Source organism: Balaenoptera borealis (genome assembly GCF_965194805.1).
Source record: "Balaenoptera borealis genome assembly, chromosome: 13".
In the NCBI taxonomy this organism is placed as follows: Eukaryota; Metazoa; Chordata; class Mammalia; order Artiodactyla; family Balaenopteridae; genus Balaenoptera; species Balaenoptera borealis.
In genome coordinates, this window is record NC_138870.1 from 68,729,559 (window position 1) to 68,744,102 (window position 14,544).

At 37.0% G+C, this 14,544-nt stretch overlaps 1 protein-coding gene across 13 annotated transcripts in view; it reads right to left on the reverse strand.

Annotated features, from left to right (window-relative positions):
* The window catches only part of PPFIA2 (PTPRF interacting protein alpha 2), a 468,430-nt gene that overhangs the window by 111,182 nt on the left and 342,704 nt on the right, over positions 1–14,544 (reverse strand). For all 13 annotated transcript variants that reach the window (XM_082350737.1, XM_082350734.1, XM_082350735.1 and 10 more), the window contains one exon: positions 3,207–3,428. In XM_082350737.1, the coding sequence (XP_082206863.1) occupies positions 3,207–3,428 (222 nt within the window). The remainder of the gene's footprint in view (positions 1–3,206; positions 3,429–14,544) is intronic.

Consider the following 14,544-nt stretch of genomic DNA (forward strand, 5'->3'; position numbering starts at 1 on the left):
TCCAGGTCTCATTAACCCTATCACTTCCTACTGTTGCACCTGGCACTTCACACATTTATATTGTTTGCCTGGCTTTGAAAACATTTGTGTTTGCAAGCCCCTGCAAAGGTGAATGATGAGAAATATTCCTTTCTCGTGAAACTCTTCTAAGATATAACTACCCAGAACTTATAGAGCTGATAAGAGTAGTTATATTGTAAAAGAGGGGCCTGGTGAGGGCCTGGTGAGGGGGCTTCCCTGGTGGTGCAGTGGTTAAGAATCCGCCTGCCAATGCAGGGGACACAGGTTCCATCCCTGGTCCAGGAAGGTCCCACATGCTGTGGAGCAACTAAGCTCGTGCGCCACAACTACTGAGCCTGCACTCTAGAGCCTGCGAGCCACAACTACTGAAGCCCGCGTGCCTAGAGCCCGTGCTCCACAACAAGAGAAGCCACCGCAATGAGAAGCCCGCGCACCACAACGAAGAGTAGCCCCCGCTCACCGCAACTAGAGAAAGCCCACGCACAGCAACGAAGACCCAACGCAGCCAAAAATAAAAACAAATAAATAAATAAATTGAAAAGAAAAAAAGAATTCCTGGTGAAAGCAGAACACCTTACCTATGAGAAGGTATTCCTAATTAAAAAAAAAAAAAATTTGGCATCATATAGATGATTGACATTTTAAATCTGACTTAGCTTTTTGTCACCTACATACAAAGACTATTAGAATCAAAGGGTTATTTTTACTTAGGTCATAAGAAAGGGAGAGCTGGAGATACTGGGCTCTACCTGCAAATGACACTGGATTAAACAAGCATTAATAGAGTAGGTGAGTGTTAAGTGAAAGAAAAACAGCTAAATCTGTGGGACTAAGAGAATGAAGAAATAGAAAATGAGCAAAAGCTCAAGAAATGGCCCTGGTGGTTTACTAGTCAAAAATCTTAGTGTTCCTTAACAGTAATATAGAAGAGGGGTTAAATTTCATCTACTTTATAAATTCTCTGAGTTTGGGTTGTGGGAGGAGTGAAGATGAGAGATGCATTCCTGAACTGTTAACATCATAAAAAGGTGTATCATTTTCTGTGCGGTGACACAACCACTTCACGGATCATCTACCTTACTCTGAGATAGTAGGCATTGTTTGGGGACATATTCTGATTTCATCCATGCCTTTTGATGTTTACACCTAACACCCATAAATATCCATCCTTTCAACAAGAGCTTTTGAGTGCCTACTCTATACTCAGTAGTTGTGTACGTGATTAAAATAGAGCAGTGAACAAAACTAGACAAAACAAAAAACCCCAGCTCTTATGAATCTTTATATACAGTGGAGAGGGAAGCATATGACAAACAAGTAAATCAGCAAAGTACGTACTGTGTCAGATGGCAGTAATTCTGTGAGATTTTTAAAAAATGAAAGAAGAAGGAGCGTGTATATGTGTAAATACCATGGTTAGGGAACACTTCACTAAGACATTTGAGTAAAAGGCAGAAGGAAAAGAAAATGCAACAGAATAGATCTGGCTTGCTTAAGAGGCCACAGTAACTGAACTGAGTGGATTAAAGTGCAAGAGTAGTAGATGAGTTCCCAGAGGTCAGAGGGTGGGAGTAGAGATTGTACATGGTTGCTGACCACTGCAAGGACTTTGATTTTACTGTAAGTAGAATAGGTAGCCATTGAAGAGTTTTAAGGAGAAAGTGACTTGATCTGACTTATACTGCAACAGGTTACTGAGGCTGCTGTGTTGAGTATAGACTCTTAGAATAATCCAGTGGGAGACAGTGGTTGTGTGAAATAAGGCAGAGCCGTGAAGAGTGTGTGAAGAGGTCACAGGACGGAGATATTTTGAAGTTGGAAGTAATAAGATTTATGGATGAAGCAAATGCCGTGTGTGAGTGAAAGAGAGGTACCAAGGACGGTTCCAAGGTTTTTGGTCTGAGCACCAATAATGGAGTTGCCATCAGCTGAGATATGTAAGACTGCAAGTAAGTCTGGCTTCTTTGGGGGGAATATTGGGAAAACAGTCTTGAGAATGTTAATTTTGAGAAACCCATTAGAGATCTAGATACAGGCATCTGGAAATCAGGAGAGATGGATAAGGTGGAGATATAAATTGGGAATCATAAGACCATGGGTAGTTTTTGGAGCCATGAAACGGCATGAATTTACCAGGGGAGTTAAGGCAAATTAAGGAGGGAAGGCATTCCACGGTTGGGGATGAGAAGTAGAGCCAGTAAAGGAGCCTGAGATGGGGGTAGCAAGTAAAAGTGAAGGAAAATCAGGAACAGTGTAATGTGCTATTAGCAACTGAAGAAATACACCAGGAAGTGGTAATTAGATCAAGTGCTTCAAAGGACTGAGAAGTGTCTCCTGGATTCAGCAACATGGAGGTCAAACTGGATAAGAACAGTTTTGATGGGACCGTGAAGGCAAAAGTATGATAAAATGGGCTCAAAGGAGAATGGGAAGAAAAGAATTGGATACATAGAGTCCACTCCAATAACAGCTAGTTAATGATGTACAAAAGATAAAAGAAAATAAAATGATTTAAAAGAACATGTAAAAATGGAAAAGGCAAAAAGTCACAAAATAAAATTTTCATAAATATAGATAATTTTCTTTTTAATTAAATAGAGTGATAACAGTGAAAAGATTCTAAACTTTTCACCTTAGCTGGTAAGATGATTCGGCAATATCACAAATAAGACATCTCCTTGTAATTTTTGTCATAACTTTACTCACTTTTTCAAATAGATGAAGTGATGTTTAGTAAGAACTGAACATATAGAGAAAGAAAGGTTCCCACTTTCACACATGTACTTTCACATTCACAGACAGAAAACCAAAATAAGAGGGATATTTTTAAAGTAATGTCTTTGAGTATTCCCATCTGCTAAGAGCATAGCAATTCATTATTCGTACCCGAATCTAGGGTTATTTAAAGTTAACAGCTTAAAACATTTAAAAATTCATTTAAAAACCTGTAGTTTTTATTACTTCTGAGATTTGATACCAACATTTTCTTTCCATACATATTTAAAGGGGTGATGAAGTAAACTATTTTTGCCTTAGTGAACAAGTTTCGTAACTAATATAATGCATACTGATTTACCGTCTTTTGAGAAAGGGTAAAGAGTATATGCCATTAAGGGAAATTATGGAAAAACAGCCTTGAGACAGCATTCAGGAAGCAAAGACTGAAAGTGTTGTGAATCACTTACCTCCCTGATGTCCCTTTGATACTTAGTGTTCATTTCTTCTGTTTTAATGAGATCCTTTCTTGCTGTCTCTGCTTCCTGTTCCACCTCTCCCACTCGGGAAGAAAGGGCTGCTAAACGTTCTTTCATTTGGGCCATTTCGTAGTTTTGTTTTTCAAGCAATTCTTGTAGTTCAACTATTTGACTTGTTTCATCAGTTGAATCTATAGAACCATTGGACAAACGCTGCAGGAAAAGAGAAAGAAACTGCACTTAGAATTTTCTTCATCTTTTTTTTTTTTTTTTTAAAATTTTTATTTATTTATTTATGGCTGTGTTGGGTCTTCGTTTCTGTGCAAGGGCTTTCTCCAGTTGCGGCAAGCGGGGGCCACTCTTCATCGCGGTGCGCGGGCCTCTCATTATCGCGGCCTCTCTTGTTGCGGAGCACAGGCTCCAGACGCGCAGGCTCAGTAGTTGTGGCTCACGGGCCTAGTTGCTCCGCGGCATATGGGATCCTCCCAGACCAGGGCCCGAACCCGTGTCCCCTGCATTGGCAGACAGACCCTCAACCGCTGCGCCACCAGGGAAGCCCTTTCTTCATCTTTAATTTAAAGTTCATGAACTTAAAGATATGAGACATAAAGATTTCATACTGAGAAATAAGAACTCTAACAGAACTAGCTTTGGAGGGAAACTAAGTTTCTGAGAAAACTCTTAATTGACATTAAAATATAAAGGTAGATCAGTAATTTTCAAATAGGTTAATAGATGCATTTGAGCTGGAAGCTATTATATACGCTACATTATACACAGTTTAGCACAAAACATGGATATATCATAAACATTCAATAAATGGCAGCGATATTTAATCAATTACATATAAAATTTATTATAAATAAATAATATATTTATGTAACACAGCATATTATTATTAAATAATAAATAAGGGCACAGAAACTATGCAATATTTTCTATTTTTATTCAAGATCCTTTGTGAATTTGCAAGTGTTATTTTCAATGACTCTCAGTAAAAGAAAACTTACACTTTTCTTTTAAAGAAAGTTACTCCTGCTGTGAATCTGACCTAGCTGGAACAAAGGTATAGCACAGAAAAGTCTTGCTTTCTATATTGCTATCAACATAAAAGTCATGAGTGCACACAATCCACAGGAAAGGGGCTGAAGAGTTTAAACACTTTGAGACTGATTTTTCCTCTTTTTGAAGGGGCTGCCTGGAAACCAGGGTAACCCATGTCTTCAGAAGGATGACCTACAGCCTAGCTGCATTGGAGAAATTTTGTGGTGAAGACAGTGCAGGAACTGGGGAGAAATAAGTGCTAAGAGAAAAAGATCACAATAACCTAGAAATAGGAAAGTACTGAGAAAAAGCAAAAAAAGTACTATCAATTCTGCTAGAATGCTTGTTTGGAAAATATGAATTCATTCTAGCATGATAGATACATTAAGAAACAATTTGAACATAATGTAACTTTTGTGTTTTCTTATGTACAATCTCATTCCTGATAATCACTGGCTAAACACAGAAAACCAGACATAGCTGAATCAATCAGTGTAGGAATATACAAAATGCACACATGCACTTTCCTCAAACATCTAACACCAACCTTACACTTCATCAAGCGCTTTGAGTCAGCCCATCCATATCTGTGTTACACCTGTCTGATTTTAGATACTCCTCCTTCCACCACTTCACAATAGCTCACAGCTATAACCCTTCTGACACCCACTGTGATCAGCAAACTTCAGACCTTTTTCAAAGTAAAGAGTTAAATTTATCACAGCAGTTATGCAATCCTTAACCATTTAACATGTGTAAAACTGTGCTACTATTTTTAGTATTAGAAATACTAGAAATAGTATTCTATTTCTTTTAAAAGTCATTGATAAAGGTTTTAGTGTTGTACTGCAAACCCGTTTCCCCCATAAGCCCTGTGTTTATTTTGCAATTTTGCATAACTCATGATATTTTGGAATGCAAATATCATATTAGACAAAACTGACTGTAGGATAAAAGGAGGAGTATAGAAAGCATCACAAAAGCAGTGAGAAAGATAAAATAGAGAGAATGGGAAAGCAAACAAATGGCAAGAGGTATTGGTAAGTCCAGTTACCTAACACGTGGAGAAACAGTTGGACAAATCAAAATTAAAAGGGCAGAGAAAGATAGAGTTAGTCTTAAGATAGCATCTTAAGATACCAGTTGGATCTGCAGAGTTAGTACTTCGAAAATATTACTGAACTTTTGCATTGCAGATGCCAAACTTCTTATTATCTAGTAAAAGGTGTAAGAGATGTTGGAGAGGATCAAAGATCAGTTGACCAGTTGCTCCTTCAGAGTCTTGATTCCCCTTGCTGCTGGGATTGATTGCTTGCAGAGGGATGAGAGCTGAGAGCATGCCTAGCAATTGCTCTTAGTGAAAGGGAACTGCCTTTCCAAAGTTAAACCCCTCCGTTGGGGCGTGCAACACCACATACAATGCAGAGCAGTAGTATTGTGAAGCTAATAAAAAACCAACATTTCAGACAGTTTTTATGAACACAAAACCCCAAATCATTGATAGTGACATTTATATAAGATACCATTATCTATACATTGAACTGGGAAAAGCCTCTTTATATTCATTAGACAGCAATTGAGAACTGGTTTAGGGAGAAAGGCTAGAGTGAATTGCCAATCAATTATGTCCAAATTTGGGATAACTAAGGTATGATATTACAGGATTTCTGTAATAATAGCAAATATCTTCAAACTCTGTACACCACTTACAAGTAATGAGGCAACCTTAAGCTTTAATAGAATTTCTGCCTCCTCACATTGAGAATTTCCTCTAGTCAACTAAAAAATGGCAATTTTTAGAAACTAAAAAAATCATTAGAAAATACAAAAATCATTAGAAAATACATTTTTGCAGTGAAAAATGTTTTATGTCGTTGAAAAATTACATTTAAGATTTGAGTCCTTAAGAACTTTGGAGAAACTGAGACTTAGGTAATTACACGAAGTTGATTTGAATTAAAATGCAGAACTTTGAACTCCCAGGTCATTTCATCTACCCTTTATCATATTACTTTTTTTTTTAATATACATTTATTTATTTAATTTATTTATTTTTGGCTGTGTTGGGTGTTCATTGCTGCGCGTGGGCTTTCTCTAGTTGCGGACAGCGGGGGCTACTCTTCGTTGCAGTGCGCGGGCTTCTCATTGCAGTGGCTTCTCTCGTTGTGGAGCACAGGCTGTAGGCCCGTAAGCTTCCGTAGTTGTGGCATGTGGGTTCAGTAGTTGTGGCTCACAGGCTCTAGAGCACAGGCTCAGTAGTTGTGGCACACGGGCTTAGTTGCTCCATGGCATGTGGGATCTTCCCAGACCAGGGCTCAAACCCGTGTCCCCTGCATTGGCAGGCAGACTCTCAACCACTGCACCACCAGGGAAGCCCCCTACCATATTACTTTTAATCAGAACATAAAAATCAAAACGATAAAATAATACATGCTGGATGGTATTGACAAGTAACAAGAATGTAGTGTGTGTGTGTATAGCTTTATGAATATACATACAACAGTACACACACACACACGTGTATAAATTCTACAAATATTTGTTCAGTGCAACTGAATGATGTTAATTTTCTAATTAGAAAAATGATTTTTCCAAATCTGTGCACCTGAAGTCCATTAAAATCTTGTCTAAAAGTTGCAAATTTTTTAATGGGCTCAAGGTAAGAGAAATTTAAGTAAATATAAACAGTAATCAGACAACAAAAATAAAACACTTTCAAAATGTTAACCTCTTCAATTTCTTTAAGTAACAGATGTGTACTGCATAGTCCTTATGCTACTTTGGAATTTAGTACTACCCATGGAAAATTTTTGAACAGTCAATTTTTCTCTGAAGTGCTTATTGACATTATATGTTTAAAAATGTGTAATATTTCATCTGTTCAAATCACCTTAAATATATTTTGTGCTGAGCTTAATATATGTTTTCATAATTTCGGAGTGGAAAGGTCATCTTAAACCTGTGGTGTATACCTTAGAAAAAGAATATATAACTTTGTTCCAAATCATTATTATCTTGGTCTACCTTTAAAATAAATTGTGGCACTTTAACATAAAGGGCAAATGAGTGAATTAAAGGAAAACCCAATGCTTATTTTAAATAGCTTTATCGAGATCTAATTTACATACCATAAAGTTCACCCATTTCAAGTGTAAATGTCAATGGTGTTTAGAATACTTAAAGAGTTGTGCAACTATCCATGTAATCTAATTTGAGAATATTCTCATTACCTCTAATAGAAACCTCATACCCATTAGCAGTCCCCTAACAGTAGACCCCCATCCCCAGCCCCAGGCAGCCACTAATCTACTTTCTTTCAATATAGATTTGCATATTATGTACCTTTCACATAAATGGAATCACAGAATAGTCTTTTGTGATTGGCTTTATTCACTGAACATATTTCTGAGAGTCATTCATGTTGTGGCATATTATCAGTATTTCACATCTTTTATTGCTGAATAGTATTTTACCATGTGAATATTCTACATATAATTTATATATTCATCAGTTAATAGACATTTCAATGGTTTCCACCTTTTGACTACTGTGAATAATGCTCCTGTGAACATTTGTGTACAAGCCTTTGTGTGGACATACGTTTTCAGTTCTTGTGGAACTCCTAGGAGATTCCTAGGAGAAGAATTGCTGGATCATATGATAATTCTATGTTTAACATTTTGAAGAAATATTTCCCAAAGTGGTTGCCCCATTTTACATTCCCACCAGCAATCACGAGAGTTCCAATACCCCACATCCTCACCAAAACTTGTCTTTTTATTATAGTCATTCTTGTGGGTATGAAGTGAAATCTCCTTGTGGTTTTGATTTGCAATTCCTAATGACTAATTATGTTGAGCATCTTTTCTTATGCCTATTGACCTTTTGTGTATTTCCTTTGGCGAAATGTCCATTCAAAGTATTTGCCCATTTACTAATTGGGTTATTTGTCTTTTTGTTATTGAGGTATAAGAATTGCTTATATATATTTTGGATACAAGTCCTTTGTCAGATATATGACTTACAAATAGTTCTTTCCAGTATTTCAATTATCTTTTTTACTTTCCTGATGGGGCTGTTTGAAAGTGTTTTTAATTTTAATGAAGTCCAATTTATCATTTTTTTCCTTTATGTGCTTTTGGTGTTATACCAAGAAGTTATTTCTTAACATAAGTTTATAAAGACTTCAATTTTTTTTCTTTTAAAGTGTAGAAGTATACACTTAAATTACTAGTTTTCAAAGGCAATAAAGGCTCAGATGATAAAATGTTTTAATTATATATTTTGATTCAATCAATAATTATTTATTGAGCACCTACTATGTGCCAAATGGAAGAAATTAGGTTTTAGGATTTTTAAAAAATATGATGATACATTCCCGACATTAAGGAAATTTTCATCAAGCAGAGAAGTGACACACAAACAGTTATTAAGTACTGCAATGAAATATTATCATAGAGTTATGTTTTGCTTACATATTTGTGTTATGGGAGCAGAAAGAAGATACCTTTTGTGACACTCTTTGAGTTGGGTTTTTGAAGGTAAGCAATTATATTTCAAGTAAAATAAGGGAGGGGGTAGTTATTCCAGGAAGGGGAAACAACATGAGCAAAGGCAGGGAGGCATTCTCTGCAGGGGGATTATTAGTCCTGTGTGCAGAGCAAAAGACGTGCTGTGGGGAAATGGGAGGATATGAGACCTGAAAGGGAGGGCCAGCATACATTAAGATGTCCTTAGCTTTTCATATGAAATAGCATGAACTTTGGGTACTAAACAGAATGACAGAGAGTCATCAAAGGTTTTTGAACAGGGAAGTTACCTGTAAACATTTGCTGGCAACCTGTTCATCTCATGATCCTGGTGGTCTGTGTAAAGCCTTTCTTAACTACCCGTAGTGGACAATTTTTGCTTGCCTGCTCAGCATCCATTTTTCCTTCCCACTTCCCCACAGTTAGAGTTGCCAGATGAAATACAGGGTACCCAGTTAAAATTTTTTTTCCTTTGGAATGCACTTTATTTTTTTTTTAATTAAAAAAATTTTTGTTTATTGTGGTAAAAGTCATAATATAAAACATACTATTTTAATCATATTTAACTGTACAGTTCAGTGGCACTAGTATATTCACATTTTTGTGCAACTCTCACCATCATCCATCTCCCGAATTTTTCACCTACCCAGGTAAATTTGAATTTCAGAGAGACAATGAAAATTTTTTCAGTATAAGATGTCACATGCAGTATTTGGGTCAAGCATATACTAGGGGAATTGATTATGAAAAGAAAACATTGAGCCAAACCCAGAATGAAAGCATAAATTATGTGTTTACTTGACAGAGGAAACAGAAAAATCAAAAACTGGGAGACACAAGTGGGTATAGGATTTTTAAAGCCACCCGTTGTAGCTAGAATTGAATAGGCTACAGCAAGAAGATGGGAGTGGGTGTAGGTGGAAGGATGATATGAGTTCTTGAGATGATGTGGGTTCTTGAGATCATTGCAGGACTTTGGCTTTGACTCTGGGTAAGATGGGGACCCTATGAAGGTGCTGAGCAGAGGAGTGGCATGATCTCACATTTTCAACGCATCCCTCTGCTTTCTTGTAAAAGCCAGACTGTAGGAGTAAAGGATAAAATTAAAAAGATGAGTTGTAGAGGCTTTTAAATAATCCAGGTGGATGATAATGCTGGCTTGGACCAGGGTGTTAGCAGTGAAGGTTGTGAGAATTGGTCATATTCTTTCAATGGATTAGACGTGATATGTGACCAAAAGCATAGACTCAAGCATGACTTTAAGAATTTTGGTCTTCAACTAGAAGAATGGTGTTGCTATTTATAGAAAAGGGGGGAATCTTCAGAAGAAACAGATTTGGGATTAGGATGGGGTAAAATAAAGAACTGGGTTTTGGAAACAAAGTTTGAGGTAACCTGTGAGATGTCAAAGTGAAGTCTCTTAGGCTGCTGCATGAGCCTGCAGTCAGGAGTAGGCAGGGCATGGATGTCTCCTATGAAAAATTATAACACTGGATGAGGTCACCTGTGGAGTCAGAGGGGAGGATCATCAAAGGTGACCAAGAATGTATCTTAAAGATCTCTTCACATATCACTTTATCAGAGAGGTCTTTTATTTCTGCTATGTAATATGTATTTTGTTTGTTATCTGTCTCACTCACTAAACTATATATACCTAAATTTTCTCTCTATCCCAGGCTTAACCTGTATATTCTTGTATGTTCAACTGCTACTCCATTTTCCTGCTTGAATATCAAATAGGCAGTCCAACCAAACTCAGAATGTTCAAAACCAAATTCCTGTGCCTCTTCCCCAAATCTGTTTCACCTTCAACCTTCACCAGTTCAGTTGGTAAAAACTCCATCCTCCCATATGCTTCCACAGGCTGAAAAACTTTGGAGTCACCACCAAGTCCTCTCTTTTTCTCCCATCTCCTACTGAGTCTATTAGAAAAACATGTTTGCCTTATCTTTGCAATAGAATAAATATGACTCATTTTCATGCTGTCTACTGCTGTCACCTGTTGGGGAGGCAGTCTTCATGCAAACTGCCAACCCTCTCCAGGATTGCCCAGTCAATGTCCTGCGTCTGGAATATTCCCCTACATGGAAGCTAGGTGTCAAGCTGTAACTTGGCCCCAGATTCTTCTTCCTTACTAGGAGAAACCTTTTCCCCGTTCTAGGTATGCAGTGAACTTCCTTGTATTGTATGTGCTATATGTCACCTGGCCAGCCCCACCAGTGTATCTGTCCCTCATGGGAAGAGAACGGGTCTTCCCCTGCAGCATGAGCAGGGTGCGTGCAGTCCATTGTCCTGCCTCTGCTACCAGGAAGGACCAATTCCCTAGTCATGGGAGATTTGTGCAGGCTACAGATGCTGATCTTGCTGCCTCTCTTCTCCTTTCTGTGAGTAGTGTTGTTCCAGTTGGAAAGATCAAAGGTTGGGAGACACAAGTAGGTTTAGAATTTTCAAGGGGACCCAGTGTGGCTAGAATGGAATGAACTACAGCAAGAGGATGGGAGTGGATATAGATGGGCAGATGATGTGGGTTCTTGAGATCACCGTAGAACCTTGACTTTTACTCTGGGTGAGATGGGAACCGGAGGAAGATTCTATGAGCAGAGCAGGGGCAATCTATTAGGAAAACATGTTTGCTTTATCTTTGCAGTACATGTGAATCTTACCCATGTATGCTACCTTCTGCATGTCAAGGAGCTCCTTGTTGTCGTCAGTCCTCTTTGCTGACTCCGCAACCCCAGAAGATGCAATAGGCTGAGGTATGTGGGCTCCGACTTCTGGTGGTTGGTATTGTTACGATCTTTGCCATCCTCCATGCAAATCCTCACCTGGGATTGGTAGCTGGTTTTTCCTGCTCAACACCAGCCCTTGTCTGCATCATCTACTCTCACTAGAATCACTGTAATAACCTCCTAACTGGTCTCTTTGCTTCTAACTTTGTCCTTTCATGTTCATTCTTAAAACAACCAGAGTGATCCATGGTGATCTTGTTACATGATAGATAAAGTTATTCCTCTGCTCAAAACACTACAATGGTTTTTCATTCTACACACCACAAGAGTGAAAACTTACAGTGAGCAATAACCACTGCCCCATCCCCCTTCCCCTCCCCTACTGCCTTCCCCTCCCCCCATGCCTTTACCTCTCTGAACTCTCTGCTACTATTCTCCCATTTGCTCTCTTGCTTCAGCCACACTGGCAAACTCATTGTTTCTCTAATAAAGTCAATCACTGTCCCAAGTTACAGTCTTTGCTTAGTTCTTCCTTCTGCTTGGAATGCTCTTCCCCTAGTCACCCACATGACTAAAAACCTCAACAATTTCAAGGACGCCAATCTTGACCACCTTATTTAAAAGTGCAAACTGTCTCCATCCCTATGTCTCCCTAGGACTCTTGATCCTTTTGTGTTTCTCTAATTTTTTTTTCTTCAATAGCATTTATCATCTTCTAACATGACAAATGATTTACTTATTTATATTTATTGTTTATTTTCTGCTAACCTCCTCCAACTTGCTGGATTATAAATTTCAGGAGGTAAAGAGCCTTCATATGTTTACTCTTTGGTGTATCACAAGTGTCTAGAAAGATGCCTGGCACATGATGCAATAGACTTTTGTTGACTAAATAAATGTTTTGATTACTTCTATGTCTCTAGTGACCAGAATAGCATCTTCCACAAAAATCTATTTGTTGGATGAATGAATGAATGAATGTTTCTATTAATGAAAATGATGAGTTTTAGGAAAAACAGTAAGGATTCAAAAAGAAAAGAAATATAGTGACAATATACTTAGCTTTCATTGTATAAAGTTTATGACAGGGAATTTAGTCTTTTTTTATCCTGTTTTAAAAGCACTATATAGATGAATTATCTATAAGAGTGGAAAAATTTAAAGTAAAATTAGGAAACCATTGTTATAAATGCACCTTAAAATAAATAATATGGTCAAAATAGACAGGCTATGTGTAAGACCAAGTGGAATAAATGAAGCCCCGGAGGCCTCATCATGTCACAGTCACAGTGACTTCTCATGAGATGAAGCCAGGAATTTAGACATGTTCTTCCATATTACACCAGGTAAAAAACGGAAATAGGTCTCTCTTTGAATTTGATAATCTCTGGCAAAATGACCTAACCATTAATATTTTTTTCACTCTACTTCTAGCTTTAGCATATATTAAAGAATACTCTAACATGTTTAAAAAACAGTGGTACAGTTAAATTACTAATGTGACCATTTTAATTCTGCATTTTATGCTCCTTTAATGGTTATTACTTATTTTGGGCATATATGTGTGGCCATACATTGCTCTCCTGCCAAAGATTGGCAGTTTGTTAAACATAATAATAAATAATTTTTCACACTGCTTTTTAAGTGATGACAGTGCCTCTTGAGTGTACAGAATAGAGGGCATTTAAATTGCTAAATTAACATAACTTAATAATTGATTTCTCCCTTGGATAGATATTTCTTGACAAGCTATTCCAGAGGATTTAGGAGCTATGTTAATGATAAATTTTTAGAGTTCGATGGTGCTGCCCATGTGGAATGAATATTTGGTTGACCTTTTTCATTTTCCTCAGGAGCTATTACACTTGGTAGTAGACAATTTTTCCCCAGACTTACTGAGATATAGCTGACATATAACATTGTGTAAGTTTAAGGTGTATAAAGTGATGATTTGATGTATATATACATTGTGAAATGATGACCACAATAAGGTTAGTTAACACAGCCATCACCTCACATGATTACCGTTTTTATTTTGTAGTGAGAACATCTGAGATCCACTCTCTTAGCAACTTTCAAATACACAATACAGTATTGTTAACTATAGTCACTACGGCAGCTGATAATTTAAACTTTATTATGAACATATTTCTGAACTTGACTTGTACATTTTTGACACCTCCCTGCCCATGTTTTTCATGACTAAAACATAAAAGTCTTTGATTCTCTCCTAATGAATTTCAAAAAGCTCTTTTTTTCTTTTATGCATTTTACTTCTCATGGTTTATTAATCTTTCTAGAGAAAATAGAAAAAGATGCTAAAGAGTGGAAATTAGGAATTTATCTTACTATTAATTCAGATATTAGAGGCATAGATATACTTAAAATTCATCACCATTTAAGGGGTAAACAATAAGCAGTTCCATTTCATTTTTGAAAATAGTTCTATGAAATTTTATGGTTAGAGATGAATTATTGATTGTCTGGTCAAAGAAGTTACACTAAGATTTTCAATCATTAACATAAATATCCAGCACCAATAATTCTTTAGCGGATATGAAGAAATCCTTAAAACAGGAAAGTAATAAAATATATTTCATTCTGTGAGGAAAAGAGAAATGTAGTACTAAAGAAATGCAGAACAAAGAATAAAGAAAAAAACCCCAAATCCAAAAAAAGGAAGTGTTCATAGGCATAAAAATAATAAGTAACAAAAATTAGAGCTGATAGTTCATTGTAAATTCCATGAGAGTCATCAATGTATTAGGATGAAAGAAATATACATAACAGAATGAAAGATGGAACCAGTCAGGGATTCCATAGGCTGATAATGAAGTCTGTATGTGGACTATATGAGTAAATCTGAGACCAGGCCTTGACCAAAGAAGGGACTTGGAAGACTTCAGTCAATCTGATACCCTAGCAAATATTTCCTTTTATTCCAAGAGATCGTTGTACTCCTCATTTTACTTCAAATTCTCAAATTTGGATTTGCCTCCAAATTCCCGTATACAACAGTATCTTTCA